Raw genomic sequence first — 16595 nt, 5'->3', positions numbered from 1 at the left:
GGTCAGGAATTCTCTGATTCTAGAAAAAGATTAAGGACCTTTTTACATTTGCCTCAACATAGGCCCTTAGCTATACCTCCTGTTTTGAATGTAATTGATGATGTGTACAATGATGTCAGTACAGCCCCTGATACTCTCCCTCCGGCCCCTGCCAAACCTGATAGATACTACAGGGTCCCGGATTCTCATTTCCATCTGTATAAAGCCCATTCTGCAGACCCAGAAACTATTTCTCAGGGCCCTAAAGGGGTTGCGGCCGCCACTGCCAAAAATCCTCTACCCTCTGAAAGAGAGTTTAGAGCTTTAGAGAGATGGGGAAAGAAGGTATATACCTGTGCAACTCTTTCCGTCAGGGCATTAAATTGTCAATTTCATATGATACAGTACCAAGAGTATTTGTTAGATGAACTGAATAAGAAACTTTCTTCTCCTGAACCCCTTGACTGTAAATCCCTTCAGGATTTGGTACACAACTCACAGCAGGTTAGTAATCATTTCTTAAAATGTGGCTATGATGCATTGGAGGCTTCATTTAGGTCAGCTATGACTGGGACAGTTATTCGTAGGCATGCCTGGCTGAAGGAACAACCTCTGCCAGACCATGTTAATGCTCCTGGATGCTCCAATGGAGAAACAAAATTTATTTGGCTCCTCTGCTCAGGAGGTTTTAAAAAAGTTTGAAGAAAAGGCAAAATCTGTGCAAACAGTTAAGGATTTCCTGCAAGTACAACCACCGAGATTCTGCAGAAACTGGCCTACTAAGAATTGGTCCTTTTCAGACTCGGACAGAGCCCAGAGAGGCAGGAACAGACGCCCCAGAGGCAGAGGCCAATCGAAGGGCTCCTACAGAGGCCGTCAGTGGCAGCCTGCCAACCAGAGGAGTAGTGCAGCAGCAGCAACAACTACTACACCAGGACAGGCTCAATGACTTTACTCTGATTCCGCCTACCAGGGCTCAACTGGAAGCACCCTTGGGCGGAAAGCTTGCTTTATTCTCAAAAAACTGGCATTATATTACAAGGGACACATGGACACTGCAAATAATAGACAAAGGATATAGGTTCCACTTCCACACTTTGCCAAAAAGAAACGGAATGCCAAACCTACCACCAAATCAGAGGGCAGAGGCTTTAAAGCAGATCAACAACTTGCTTCAAATGAAAGCTATAGAAAAGGTACCACTTTCAGAACAAGGCCAAGGTTTTTACTCCAGACTATTCCTTGTACCAAGAAAAGAAAATCAATGGAGGCCTATTCTCGACCTGTCCGCACTGAATGCTTACCTCATTGTGCCAAAATTCAAGATGCTGACCCTACAGCAACTTCTTCCCATGTTGGGCAAGGAGTCTTGGCTGGTGACTCTAGATCTCAAGGAGGCATACCTGCACATCCCTATTCGACCAAGTTGCAGAAGACACCTCAGATTTCTTGCAGGATCAGAGCATTATCAATTCTCAGCATTGCCCTTTGGCTTATCTACTGCCCAGAGTATTCACGAAATGCCTGGCATCAGTAATTGCACATTGCAGACTTCAGGGGATTCAAATCTACCCATATCTGGACGACTGCCTTATACAAGCGGACAACAAGGGAAATTTGATAAAGGACTTGGCCTATGCCATCCACCTGCTACAGGCCTTGGGATACACAGTCAACATCCAAAAGTCAAGACTTGTTCCATCCCAAAGGATAACCTTTTTGGGTGCAGATCTGGACACAACCACCCAAATGGCCTTTCTCACAGAAGAAAAACAAAACAACTTCCGGATTACTTCATGATTCTGACAAGACAAACTCAGCTTACTGCAAGGAAAATCCTGCAGGCCCTGGGTTACATGGCATCCTGCATACTTCTGATACCACAGGTCAGGCTGCATATGAGAAAATTACAATGGTACCTAAGGAGTGTATGGTCTCAACACAGTCACAGTTTAGAAACCTTGATACCAATCATTCCTTGCCTTCAAAAGGAATTCCTGTGGTGGGCTCAGGCCTGCCAGTCCAACAGAGGGTTGCCTTTCAACAAACCAAAAACAAAACAAACCATCACCACGGACGCTTCAGACCGAGGATGGGGAGCACACATGGAGGGCAAATGTATCCAAGGCCTATGGTCTCAAGGGCAGCTACGCATGCACATAAACCAAAAGGAAATGCTGGCAGTGATGCATGCAATCGAGGCTTTCAAACCCTTCCTCCATCAAGGCCACCTGTTAATAAGGACAGACAACACCACGGTCATGTGGTACATAAACAAGCAGGGAGGCACACACTCCTACCCTCTATGCCAGCTGGCTATGAATCTATGGGAACTATGCCTGAAACTCAATATCCAACTACAGTCCCAGTTCGTGCCAGGAAAAGAGAATACACTGGCAGACAGCTTAAGCAGAACTACCATGGATGCACACGAATGGATGCTGCACCCAGACATCTTCCAACTCATAGCAAAGACATGGGGAATGCCGGAGATAGATCTGTTCGCCTCCCCCCCCACAACCATCAACTGAAGACATTCTGCTCAAGGACATACCACCCACAAGCTTGGAGGGTGGACTCTCTCTCTTTCAGCTGGGAAGCTCTAAAAGTATATGCCTTTCCACCTCTCCCATTAATGTACAAGGTTCTACTGAAGATCAGGGAGGAACAGCCAAGAGTGATTCTGATAGCTCCAGACTGGCCAAGGCAACACTGGTATCCACTATTGAGGTGCATGTCACAGGCAAAACCATGGCCTCTCCCCCTATGGCCTCTTCTTCTGACGCAGAACAATTTCAAGATCATGCATCCCAACTTGAAAACATTGCAGCTAACTGCCTGGAAAATTCCTTAAATCCCAATCAAAATGTTTCATCACAGAGAGTGAAAGACATTATCATGGAAGCTCGTCGGCCTTCCACAAGGAAGACATACTCAGCTAAATGGAAAAGATTCCGCATTTGGAACACATCAAAAGGCTCAGATGTGACAGTGGCAAGCATGACACATATTCTGGAATACTTAGCAGAATTGTTCCACAATGGCCTGTCCTATTCTTCCATTAAGATTCATGCCTCAGCAATTTCAGCAGAATACAATGTGGATCCACCTATCTTCTCACACCCTCTCCTCAGGCAATTTCTGAGAGGAATCAAAAATATTAAACCTCCAAGAAAACCCCCTCAACCTGCTTGGGATCTCAACTTTGTGTTGGAAAAACTAACACTTCCTCCTTTTGAACCAGCAGCATCAGCGGATCTACAGTTTCTGTCTTGGAAAACTGCATTCCTTCTGGCAATAACTTCAGCAAGAAGAGTATCTGAGTTACAAGCATTAATGGCAGTACAGCCATTTCTTATCTTCCATCAGGACAGAGTTTCACTAAGAACCAATCCTACTTTTATGCCAAAGGTGGTATCTAGGGTATCTTTTAACCAAGCTATTCACTTGCCTACGTTCTTCCCAAATCCACAGAATAGAGGGGGAAAACTTCTGCACACCCTGGATATACACAGACAACTACGCTACTACTTAGACAGAACTAAAAGTAGCAGAAAAACTGACCAACTATTTGTAGCATATGCTACTGGGGTGCAAGGAAAAGCAATTTCCAAACAGACAATTTCAAAATGGATAGGAAATTCCATTCAATTTTGTTACTCCTTTCATGGAAAGACAGTTCCTGCAAATATCAGGCCTCATTCCACAAGGGCCACAGCCACCACTACAGCCTTCCTACGAGGGGTGGCTACCAAGGACATTTTAGAAGCTGCTACTTGGAGCTCCGTGCATACATTTGCCAAACATTACAATCTAACTTTATACTCCAGATCCAGAGCAGGTTTTGCTACTGCAGTCCTGCAGGGGATCCTAACTACTCCAACCTTTTCTTAGTACCTCCTCCCCCAGATTGTCTATGGTATTCTACCCATATGTTATGACTGCAGATGCATCCTTGAAGGACATAGTACAGTTTTGTACCTACCATAAATGTAGATGTCCGATAGGTATGCATCTGCAGTCAGGTTTACCCTCCCTCCTTACCCCTCTGTGGTATTCCTGATAACTTGCTGATTTGTGCAGATTCTGCATCCAAGTGCTTGGAGTTCTTAGATTAGGTTACATCCCTCCTTTCCCACCTGGGCTTCAAATTGAACCTTCAGAAGTCTTTCCACTTAATCTCTCAGTTAGTTGTTTTCTGTGGTGTTTAATGGAGTAAAATGGATGGACTTCCTGCCAGAAGAGAAAGTTGTGACTTATTTCATTTTCTTGGTTTTCTCTCTCCTAAACTTAGATGCAGCAAGAATGTTCCTCAAAATTCTAGGCCTCATGTCATCAGTGATTCTCATGATACCACTAGCCATACTACACATGAGACAAATTCAGTGGTACTTGAAGAATCGTTGGACCCAGCACCTTCATCCATTGGGTTTTCAAGTCTACAACCAATACCTTATTTTTTCAGCCTTATTGCCAAGTCCCATCTTTAGTTAAAACACAATTTCCTTAACTCTCTGATTCCAGATTCAAATATAATGTAACAAATATTTTTTTATCAAGACTTTCAATCTCTTTCTTACTTTTGTTTCTATAATACCCAAATTCAATTTATATCTGTTTAAATTGTTCACAACTTAAAATTCATTCACATATTTCTTACCTGTAATCTTTTCCATAATGTTTTTGATCTTTTACATTCCAAAAAAAAACTTGTTCATAAGTCTCAAATTCCCTACAATATAAGCATGCTGTGTCTTTTATACTTTTATATGGCATATTTACCTTTACTGGTAACTTTTGTATAGACAGTCTCCATAAAAAAATCCTGACAGTCTGTCTTTTACATCTTTTCACTCTTGCAATAATAGCGTTACTTTTCTCATTGTTTAATGCCTTCCAAGGAAAATATCCTATAATATTTTTCTATAATCTTATCATACCATTCTTTTCTCTTATCAGTTTCATTCACATTTCATTTTCCACAGTATAATTTTGTCTTGATAATTTTCCATTTGTTCATTACAACAAACCTTCCTTTTCCTTGAACTAAAAAGTTGACCATTCCGTTTTATATTTTAAACTTAATGTTTTTGTTAAAAATGAACCCTCATTTTCTTATAAACATTTCATCACTGTATAAACGTTTAATGAGGACATATATAATATAGGCTTTATTAATTCTAAACTTCCTTTTTCACTTTTTTCATACAACACCCCTCTTTTTACAGGGTTCAACCTCAATCCCCAAATAGAAAACATATTGTATACATCTTAAGTTTAAAAGAAGACTAAAAACACCATCTAAAGTAGTAATCTTTGCTAATAGTATGGAGTTTATTAAATAAACTTTCTTTTTAAAAGAAAGCCTAAAAGACTTCCAAAACACACACGTTTTATTTCATGTATTTTTTCTTTCCATGTGGAATTTACAATGTCTTGTCTCCCAAAGTTTATCCCAAGGATCTTAATTGTATCCTTATTGAAAATAGTTCCACTAATCCATCCTTCAAAACCTAAACCTTGACATTTGTCTATATTTAATACAAAACCAATAATCTGGATGTTTTATTGCATTTGTTTTATCACTGTATCCATACTTGCTTCATTCTTTGTTGTAATGATATCATCTTCTTAATTTAAAAAAATGGGCATTTTTATCCCTTCATTTGAAATATAGCTCATAACATCCATCTCCCTATTCACATACATAGATATTGCATTCACATACTAATACAAATAGTGTAATGCGCAGTGGACAACCTTGTCTAATACCCTATTTTTCTACCTTTATATCTTCACTCAACCATCCGTTTATCATAATGTTCGCTATGTTATACTTGTATGCTGACATGCATATGTTTTTAAGCCTCTTGTGTTATATAATCAAACATATCCCATAATACTGAGTGATGAATTGAATTGATTGCTTTGCTTAAATCTTCATTACTTTTGCATGAAAATTTCTTATTACTATATCATCTACTTTTTCCCTAATCGATTAACAGTAAATCTTGAACTTTTTTCTTTTTATGCCAAACACGTGTTCATTTACAACATTACCTGCTTTTTCTTCCCTCCTTTTTTGTAGTATTTTCATAAAAATCTTACAATCTGTATTATTTACCACAATTGTTCTCTAATTCTGTATTTCTTCCTTATTTCCTTTTTTCCATATAAACCTAATGATACCTCTACATAGCTCTTTATACCTGAAACCTTTTTCTAACCATCCATGTAATACCTTTATAAACAATTTCTTTTGCTCTTTATTCATATTTTTATGCATCTTCTATTCTGTTCCATCTGGTCCTGCTGCTGAATTTAAATTCATTACTTTAATTTCCTGTTCTAGTGCCTTCATTCTTATACGTTCTTTATTCTCTATATCAGAAAAAGCACACACCTTCCATTCTTTCCATGTCTTTATTCTGTGCTCTTTAAATACTGTCTTTATATGTTCTTGTACTACATTCATAATCTCTTCTTGTGTGTTATGCATTCTACCTGAAGAATTTCCCTCATTGCACTAGTATTCTCTTTAATTACTTTACTTAAATATTGTGCAATTTCTTCTTTTTTTCAAGAAATATCTGTACAATAAATGTTATTTTTCTTATTCAAATCACATAATTTATGTTCCTTAATAAAAAAAACTATGCATCAATCATATTGTTGTTTAAATTCTTATATTTATTTTGTCCATGTATATCGTCTTTCTCCCATGTCATATAGCATTTTTTGTATTGTAGTTTAAAATTTAACTGCCATTCACAACAATCTTTACAAAATTCTCTCATTTCTACATGACGTTACCATAAAGTCGTAACCTCTCTCCTCCCTTTACCATCCCATTTCACTTCATTTATTCTTTTTATACCTTTCCCTAGTTTTGTAGCATCACTTCCCTTTACCATAATCCAAATTGTCCTGTGGTCTGAAAAACTTGTCAATAACACTCCTTGTCTATTACTGAACTTTCTGGCAATAAAAAATAATATATTTCTGTTCTTTACCCCTCTTCTATAAGTCCAAATCTGTAGATTCCACATTTTAACTGTATGTGTTTTATAATATGCTTTACTATTTTAACATCAAAAGCCTTCTTGTTTGCTGTCTTAGATAACAATTAAAAGAAAATCACACACTCAGACTCAAAAAACATTTTTATTTCATCATGGTTTGGTGTTTCCTACATTTTAACACCACTCTGGGGCTATTTACAGGTTTTTTAAATATATTTCATACGTAATTAGAGTCTGACCACATGAGGTCTGGCATCTTGAAGTAATTCTGATTGTTTAGTCTGCCTCTCGGTATTCCACAATGCAGTGCTGTAAAAAAATTACATCATGCAGGCCTCTTTCTTCCGAAAGCTCCTGTCGCTACATTGATTTTACATGTATACAGTGCTGTCTTTCAGTCAGTTTTAAGTAACATTTCATGCCATTCAATGATTACTTAAAACACAAGTGCTAATGTTACCCCCCCCCCCTAAAGCGCCCATATCTATACAGGAAGAATGCAGAATCCCTGTAATCACATATATGCTGGTAAAAGCTGCACACTCTAAAACCAGAAACACAGCATCCATGGGACCGGACAATGAACTGGCTCCCCACCTAAGCACCATGTTCAGTCATAGTCTCATGTCAGGCTTTGTGCCCACTGAATGGCGCACAGCAACAGTTATCCCACTCCACAAAGGGGAGAGCCACCCTGATCCTGGGAACTGTCACACTATTAGCCTGACGAGCCTGATCTGCAAGGCCATGGAACGTATCATCATGTAACTCATAAACAAAGACATTGGTGACCTCCAAACTCTGGACCCCACCCAGTTCGGGTTTGTGAAAGGCAGATCATGCCTTCTGAACCTGATCAACTTCTTTGAGGCAGTCACCAAAGTCGTAGACAAGGGTAAGGTGGTTCATGCAGCCTATCTTGACTTCGCCAAGGCTTTCGACACCATCCCCCATTCTGGAAGTATAGCTAAACTCACTAAACTAGGTATTAATCCCTACATCACAATATGGGTTGCCAACTAGCTCACTGATTGAACCCACACTGTAAAAGTTGCAGACTCCAAATCTGACTTCAAACTAATGACAAGTGTAGTACCACAGGGTTCAGTCCTGGGATCGCTCCTGTTTGGTATCTACTTCTCTGAAGTACAAACTAACACAGAAGGCCTCTGGCTAACTAAGTTCACAGATGACTGCAAACTAGGAGCCATAGTGGAGTCCCCAAATGATGTGGACATCCTACAGAAGGGCCTCACTGAGACAGATGCCTGGTGTCAGAGGCATGGCCTCAAGCTCAGTGCCAAAAAGTGCATTGTCATTCCCTTTGGTAAAAACTCTGTACCCATGAACTACCACATGAACGGCTGTCTACTTAACACAAAATGTGTGATAAGAGACCTTGGGACCCAGGTGGACAGTAGTCTCTCCTTTGATAGTCACATCACTACAGTAGTCAGGAAATCCTATGTGGCACACCTCATCACAAAAGGGTTCTCACCCAGGAAAAGAGGTCATTTTCCCCTCTACTCTGCACTCATTAGACCCATTATAGAGTACAACGCCCCTTTTGGAATGTACCTCACAAGACATCTGCAGCAGCTGGAAAGGCCACAGAAATACCTCATAAAGAGGATTACTGGCCTCAAACAGATGCCCTACACTGACCGTCTCAAAAAACTCCAGCTTTACCCTGTAGCATATCGCCTACTCCGAGGAGATCTTTGCCTAACATATAAAGCTATGTTAAACCCATAGCTGTTGGACATGCTACCCCTTAAGAAATCCCAATCCTTCCAAGCTACATGCTCTAGGGACCTAAACCTTGTCACCACAGTAAATAGGACATGCTGGAGGGATAGATTCCTGTCCCAGAGACTTCCTATACTCTGGAACAAGCTACCCATCTATGTCAAGCAAAGTTCCTCATTAGCACTCTTCAAGAAAAATCTTGATGAGTGGATGGGAAATAGGAAATACACCCTGGGGATCACTTCTGTGGCTGTGCTCGACAGGGGCACAGGAAATTAACTTTCTTGGGTGCTGTAAGCCAGGGAACCTTGTTGGCTAGGCTTACTTAGGCCCTTGGGCCGATAACCTATTACCTACCTATGAACCTATGAACAGAGAAAATGCCACAGAACAGACTTTCAAAGTGCTTTTTACTGCTGCTTCTTTTTAGAATGGCTAAACTGCAGTCTCTTCTGAAGCCTGAATTGTACTACTTTGATTCATCTCCCATCTCCCTTTACACCTAACTTCCCTAGCTGTCATAGTGCTAAGGGTAATTTGTGCTGTTACCTGCTGAGATTAACAGCCTTCTTGTAGCCTTTATTTTCTGTATGGGTAGGGGAAGGACCAAGGAGCTGTGCCATCACAGCATGTGTGGGTTTTTAGGATGGTTGTGGTAGTGTCAGTTTGGAGAGGGAATTGACCAGAAAAGTACCTGTATTTAGTGGCCTTATGATATCAGTGAATTGGAGAATACAGCAAGCTTTTTCAGGACGGGATAACAATTTTTTGAAAGTGAAACCACCACAGTACAGTAAAGTACTGTTCTAGTGGAGAGAAACAGTCAATTTAAAATATTCTAAATGCTGTGTTGTTTATTCATAGCGCAGGTACAGTAAATAGAGAGAAAAGGGACAGAGAGGTAGGGCATTTAATAATAGAATCCTGTTGTCCTTTAAAGTTTCCTACTACAATTATATCCATGTTAACTCCTACATATTATCTTCCTAAACATCTCTTCTCTCTCCCTTTTTTATTACATATGCATATGTATATATTGCAATAATTCTCATAACATGTTCCCTCCATCTTACATTAATAGTAGTAATTCTACCTGCTGTGACAAAGGTGACATGTAATACTTAATTGTATCTTTATATAATGTCAATATTCCTGAGCAGGTCTCTTTCACAAAATTCCATATCACTTTTTTCCCCCACCACACTTTGGTTTGAATTCTTTCTGACTTTGAGAAAAATCTAGTGTCTTCTAGTGTAATACCATCACTGGTCTAGCTTTATACACCACTCCAAAATTCCTATCCGTCTTTCCAATTTCTTAAATCTATTTTCCTTTTTTTCTTCTTTTTTGAAGTCTTCAGTGTTCTTCCTTTTCCTTTCTCTCACTTTTTTACCAATTGAATTTCTCTTTTGTTTGACTGTATTCCATTTAACATCATCATTCTCACTTAAATCTGACTCGAATATTATCTATGTTTAAAACTTGCTTCACTTTATCTTTTTGTATCATTTGGTCTCCATCAGTAATATTACTATCTTTTTCCCCATTTTTTCAAATTCTAATTCCTTTTCTATAACTTTATCCCTTTTACATTGTTCTTCTACTACTTCTGTTATGTCCAACACTGCTTCATTTTCTTTTTCTTCTCACCCCCCTCCCAAAAATGTCAAACTTTTTTTACATTTATAACATTTAGGTTCGCAATTTTTTACATTATGTCCTATACCACCACATGAAAAACATTGTCTTTTTTTCACATTTGTTAATTAAATTATTTGTTTTTCCACATAAAAAGCATGTTTTTGGCTGTCCTCAATATCTAACCCAGCCTCTTTCACCTTTAACATTAATAACACTTGGAATATATACAATACTATAGTTTTCCAATTTCAGTATCACATTGCAGTCCCATACCCCAGTCCATAAACCTCTGTTGTCATATACTTTTGATAAATTCAATGCATTATTACATAAGTATAATAAATGCTTTTTTAAAGTCTCTCTTTTTCACTTCAGTTCTGAACTGAATATTATTTATTTTTCTTTGTTTCCCTAAAACAGGGCTTAAGTACATATAAGTTCCATGGTGTGCACTTTTTCTTTTTTTTTTTTTCAAATTCTTCTTTAAATCTTTCCATTATCTACCCAGTCTTGAAAGTAATGTCACAAGGTCTCTTTATTAATATGGATAAATGCTGCTACCTCAATAGTTTTAACCTCGAGCGTCTTAATAACTACATTCCATTCCTTATATCTGTCCATTTCTGTATCTGTCTTCTGTTCAATCCACACTTTAAACAATCTCTTTTCTTCACAATTACTTCTTGGTCTTCTTTCTTACCATGCATCCCTTCTTTAACTGTTTCTGCATAAGATTTTTTCAGAGTCTTCATGCCTTCACTCTGCTGCACTTCCTCGTTCTGTATCTTGTCCATCATCTCTCCCCACGATATGTCCTTACTTTCTTCCAGCTCAATTTCATTGACCATGCCTAGCAATATATCATTCTGCAACCCTCCTGACTGGAGGGTTGTCACGACACAAACTTGTGTTGCAAGTTCGGATTCAAACACTTTCTGCTGAAACAACTCTTCTGTATCTACCTCCGTTGCATGTGCCACATTAGACTGCTTTTTCCCCATTTCTGACGCACCTGGTGCTTCTCTCAGCTTCTGCTTCACCACCGATTTCTTCTGCAATAACTTTAGTGTAGCCGGTGTTCAAATAACAGCACCATAATCACCATTCTCTTCTCTGACCTCCGTGTTTGCTTAGAGTCACTTCCTCCTTCTCCAGACTTCCTTCCTACCCAGAACAGAAGCAGAAAGCACCACACACAAACATGTCCCCCCCTACAAAAAAGAGTAGGGGAAGTTCCCCTGTGCCCTGGTCAAATTTCTCCTAGTAATATAAATACCACCTCCAGTCTGCCCTGAAAACAGGCTACTAACCTAGTGGACCTAACCCGTCAGAAAAGCATAAATAAATAAATACGTAGTTGGTCATTTGTTCACTTTTGTGTTTGCAAATGGCAGCTAAGATAGGTCAGCAGTGTGAAGATGTTGCAGTCTGACAGAACGAATAATATTGCTGCAGTATGGTAAACCACATCACTACAATTGATAGCATCCAAATAGGATCCAGGAGGGAAGCAGATTAAATACAAGTAACTGCTTTGAAATAAACCTGATCTTTGTAATACTTCTGCTATGTTCCCAGGAGATCTGCCTTTTAACAGGTGTGGGAAGTTGTTTTGCAGGTATGGTAAGAGGATATATATCTCTAACCATATGCTTGTATAGATACATGCCAAACATGGTATTATAGTTTAATCTTTTCCTTATAAGGGAGAAGCAGAGCATGACTGTTTGGACCTCTTAACTGGAATGGTAGTCCATGGTCTTGGCATAATGAATATGTGCAGGTAAGAGCCCTTTTGGAGGATATGGGTGTCGTGAAGTGATGTCGGCAGCCCCAGGTTTGCAGTCATCAGAAAATATGGTAAGCCTGAGTTTCCTGGTGCCATCTTTGACATCAGCAAAGTATATGCTGAAGATTAGTTGTTCCAGAATAGAACCATGGGGAATGCCACTTGCGGTGAGCCTCTTTGAAGAAAGTATGCCACCAACCCCTTTTAAATGAATTCTGTCTGTTACCCAGTTTGCTATCTAGTGAGTTGTCAAGGGATTTTTATTTAGGTGCATCAGTTCATCAGTGTAATGCCAGAGTATGGAATAGTGTTAAATGCCTTGGCTAGGTTTTGGTGGGCTTTGTACCAGTTTGCCTTCTTTCAGTGTTTGTCCAATTCTCAGAATGTCAGATAGGTTATGAAGCCAGGATCTGCCCTTCTCAAAGACAAATTAATTTTGGTCAAGGGATTGAAAGATAGCAATACCTTTACTTATGATTTTTTGCCCTACAGGTAAGACCAGTAAGGCTAATCAGTCTTTATTTCCCTGTGATAGTGGTTGGTTTACATTTGTGTAGGAGGACCACTATAGCCATTCTCTAAGCTTCAGGTACATAACCATTTGGAGGTTGAGGTTGAAGAGGTTCAGAAGAGAGTCTTTGAGGCAATGTTTCTTACTAAAAAAAATCTGTGTTGCCTGGACCCGTAGAGTTAATGTTTTGGATTTGGCGGGGGCTTTTAGTAACTTGTTCTAAGGTAATTAGGAGGAGGTGCTCAGTGGATTTTGTGTGAGGGAGCATGTAGGGGGCAGAAAGAGAAGTTTGTGCTATTTTTATTCTTCTAGTATGTTTGGGATATCCTTGGTATCATAGTGGGTTGATACCAGGTCAGTGCAGTGCTGGGTGTTTCAGAAGTTCCTGACATAGTTGATAGCTTTGTAATTATCTGTGGATGTGTAACAGTGTTTAATTCATACATAATTTTGCAGTTTTTGATGTAACTTTTAGAGTGATGAGATTTTTGTTTTATTTCTTAGGGCTATGAGGTTTCTTTTTACTTTTTGTACAGTGTATTGATGAAAAGATTCCACCAAAATAGTTTAGTTCTGAACTTAGAATTGTTCTTGTGACAAATTGGGAAAGAAGCTTCAGTATAAAAGTCCTAGGGGGAAGTAAAAATGTGCAGTATAAGTGGCAATTTTAGACTCCTGATCATAGTTCAAGATTGTAGCCACACAGGTCTTGTGTTTGAAGTTCATTAAGACAACTTAAGTATTAATTCCTTTATATGATCTTTATTTGTCCCTGGAGTTCTGGGTTCAAGAAAACATCTCAACACCACAGGGTCTGTCAGAGGAAGGCAGAGATGAGTGCTTATATGGCTTATCTTTTGAGAGTACAGTACTTCTAAAACAAATTATTTTCTGTGGATGTTTTGTGACATGATTAAGGAGATAACATCACTGGATATGTGGTTATGTCTGTCAGGCAAGTATTTGACATCCATACAGGCATATCTTCATTGGAGAACTCAAACCAGCTGGCATCACTAAGGTGTTACTAGTGCAACATTTCAAAGAGAGAGTCTGAGAACAGTATGTCTCTGTAAACTAGGTCAATGGTTAAGGTGCAATTAAGATTTGAAATTTCTCTTCTGAGGAAAGCTATGGACCAGTAGGAGAGAGTAGAAAAAATAAATAACTTTACCCAATTATACACTATAGGTTCTGCTCAGGATGGTGGCATGCATCGGCATAAGAGAGAGTCAGAGGACCAAGTTACTGGCAGATTGAACACTCCAAGGTAAGACTATAAAGTATTGTTTTCCTGCACTTTGTGAAGAAGAATGTCTGATCTTTAATGCTTGCAATGTGAATATTTTGTTGTTTTTTTGGTAAATGGCAGCCTTGGTAAAAGGTCCCATTTATACTCTTGTGCAGTTTTATTTTACTCTTAAATTATGAAGATTGCCTTCAGATTTCTGTCAGCATTGTTACATCTTTGGTGCATTTTTCTGTCAGATCTGGATCATGGTCTCTTGGTACCGGTAATGGAGTGAAGTCTACGCAGTCGTACTAGTATCCTGTTAATTGGCTGTATCTCCCCAATTTACCATAAAACACTGCTCAAAATAGTGATTATGCACATTATTTTCTTCTTTACATTTACAGTGATTACAAACATTTGAAATTAATTTAAAACTTATTTCAAAATATACAGAACAAAATACAGAGAACCACTTGCTAAATAAAAAAAAAACCTCTTCCACTGAAAACATTCTTGGCATGGGCAGCAGTTACACTTCTCTGCCTTTGAAACTCAGATGTATTGAAACTATGTATGACAAGTCATTAACCTTTAAAAGATGTGCTGGGATTCTCAGTCAAGTAGCTCATACTGAAGCAGTCATTATCAGTTATGTAAAGGGTGCAAAATATTCATAGACACTGTAACATAATTCCCAACAGCCTGGAACATCACACTGAATACAGGTTATCGTTTTTCAAGGGTAGACCGGGACCTTTGTCTTGTGAGGTGACTTGCTTAAAATCACAAAGTAGACAAGTGAAGGCTGACGGAATCGAACCCTGCACTACAGAAAGCAGCTGTTTGCCGTACTTATCTACACTGTGAGGCAGAAGAACACTTTTATAGCCCAACATATTGTATTTTACACTTGTGCGCTTAGAAAAAAACAAGCTAAATTAAAAATGTATTCAGACTTAAGATAAAAACATTAAACTGGTATATTTCATATTCTCCACTTTATTCACAACCTAATAATAAGCACACTGTCAAAAGTCAATAAAACTAGGAAACCAAGGATTGTAACCAAATAACACAACTCATATGATGATCGTGTCTACTGTCATTAATTCCTTCCATTATACCATAACTGTTTTGGGATGCAGGAACCAAGTTGGGTGTATGATATTGCTTTGAAATGTCAGATATTCAAAGTAGACAAAAGGCAAAAAGAAGAGCCAACTACCAAATAATAAGATAAAAAACTAATTTAATGCACAAAGCTTTCAAGCATCAAGTTCTTCATCAGTATAATAAAGTATACACTTAAATTCATATATAGATATATATATATATATATATATATATATATATATATATATATATATATATATATGGGTCTAGGACACATGCTCGACTAGCATATGTCCGAATCACAAATCATCTAACACATACATGAAAGTGCTAAACATCGAAAAGCACTTCTGTATATGTGTAGTTAAAAAAAAAATCTACGTTTCTGCAGGAGGGCTCCCCCCCCCCCTCCTACTTTATTATTCTCACTCAGAGATTGCACTACAGTGGGGAAAAGGGCATTTTCCCTTACCCACACTGTAGTCCGATCTACGAAACAGGCACATATACACGGAAGCGCTTGTCGATGTTAAGCACTTTCGTGTATGTGTGTTCGATCTTTTGTGATTCGGAAATATGCTAGTCGAGCATGTGTCCGGATCCCATATATACATACCTATATAGATATATATATATATATATATATATATATATATATATATATATGGTTCCCCTTCACAATCTCGAATTACTGAATGCTCGAAATTCAGTAACTCGAGACTGTAAAGTCGAAAACCCATAAGCGCAAATTCAAATATCTTGAATTTGCGCTTCTGCATGTCGGCTACGGGATGGGAAGTGTGTGAGTCCGGGATGTTTTATGGAAGTGAAGGTAAGTGAGTGTATGTGTGTGTTTTGTAAGTTGTGTGTGTGGGTTAGGGTAGGGAGGTGGGAGTATGAGTGTGAGTGTTGGATGTGTCTGTATTTGTGTGTGTGCGAGGCAGTGTAAAATGTCTGTGTGCTGTTTTTTATTTTGTATATTTGTGCGATCTCGGAGTTAGAATATATAAGTAGGGGGGGTGCAGGGGGGCTTACCCCCCCTGCATGCATGGCTTGTAGTTTATGTGATGTGGGTTGTATGGTGTGCATGTTGTGTGGTGTATGTGTTCTGTATGTTTGGATTTTTTTGTTTTCGTGCTTATGGGTTTTAGGATTTTTGTTGTTTCGACTTTACAGTCTCGAGTTACTGAATTTTGAGCATTCAGTAATTCGAGATTGTGAAGGGGAACCATATATCTATATATATATACACACACACACACACTCGCCAGCAAAAAAAATTAACTAATTACAACAGTTATCTAATTAATCATTTAAGATTCAAAGTTCATCAGTTATTTAAAGATAGTTAACCCAAAACGTTACTTAAAAAATTTTGTTTTAATCTTTAAAACTGATTTAATACTACTAATAGCATTAAGGTGTGGTTCATGGTCAGCTCTAAAATAGCTGATCCACTTATATTCAATATATTCTGTTAGTGCAACTACACCACCCCACACTAATTTTTATTTATCCTCTGTTGTAGCATATGCCCCTCATTACATACTGCAGTAA

The 16595-nt window shown here is 38.5% G+C and overlaps 1 protein-coding gene across 1 annotated transcript in view; it reads left to right on the top strand.

Annotated features, from left to right (window-relative positions):
- LOC122799218 overlaps positions 1 to 16595 on the top strand; it is a 1108404-nt gene that overhangs the window by 1004803 nt on the left and 87006 nt on the right. The window contains exon 16 of the mRNA XM_044068137.1: positions 13883 to 13961. Coding sequence (XP_043924072.1) covers positions 13883 to 13961 — 79 coding nt within the window. The remainder of the gene's footprint in view (positions 1 to 13882; positions 13962 to 16595) is intronic.

The sequence above is a fragment of the Protopterus annectens genome, chromosome 4.part0 (assembly GCF_019279795.1).
Source record: "Protopterus annectens isolate FY-2018-M chromosome 4.part0, PAN1.0, whole genome shotgun sequence".
Taxonomy (NCBI): Eukaryota; Metazoa; Chordata; order Ceratodontiformes; family Protopteridae; genus Protopterus; species Protopterus annectens.
Note: the sequence above shows the minus strand (reverse complement) of the source record. Positions and strands in the feature narration are given on the sequence as shown.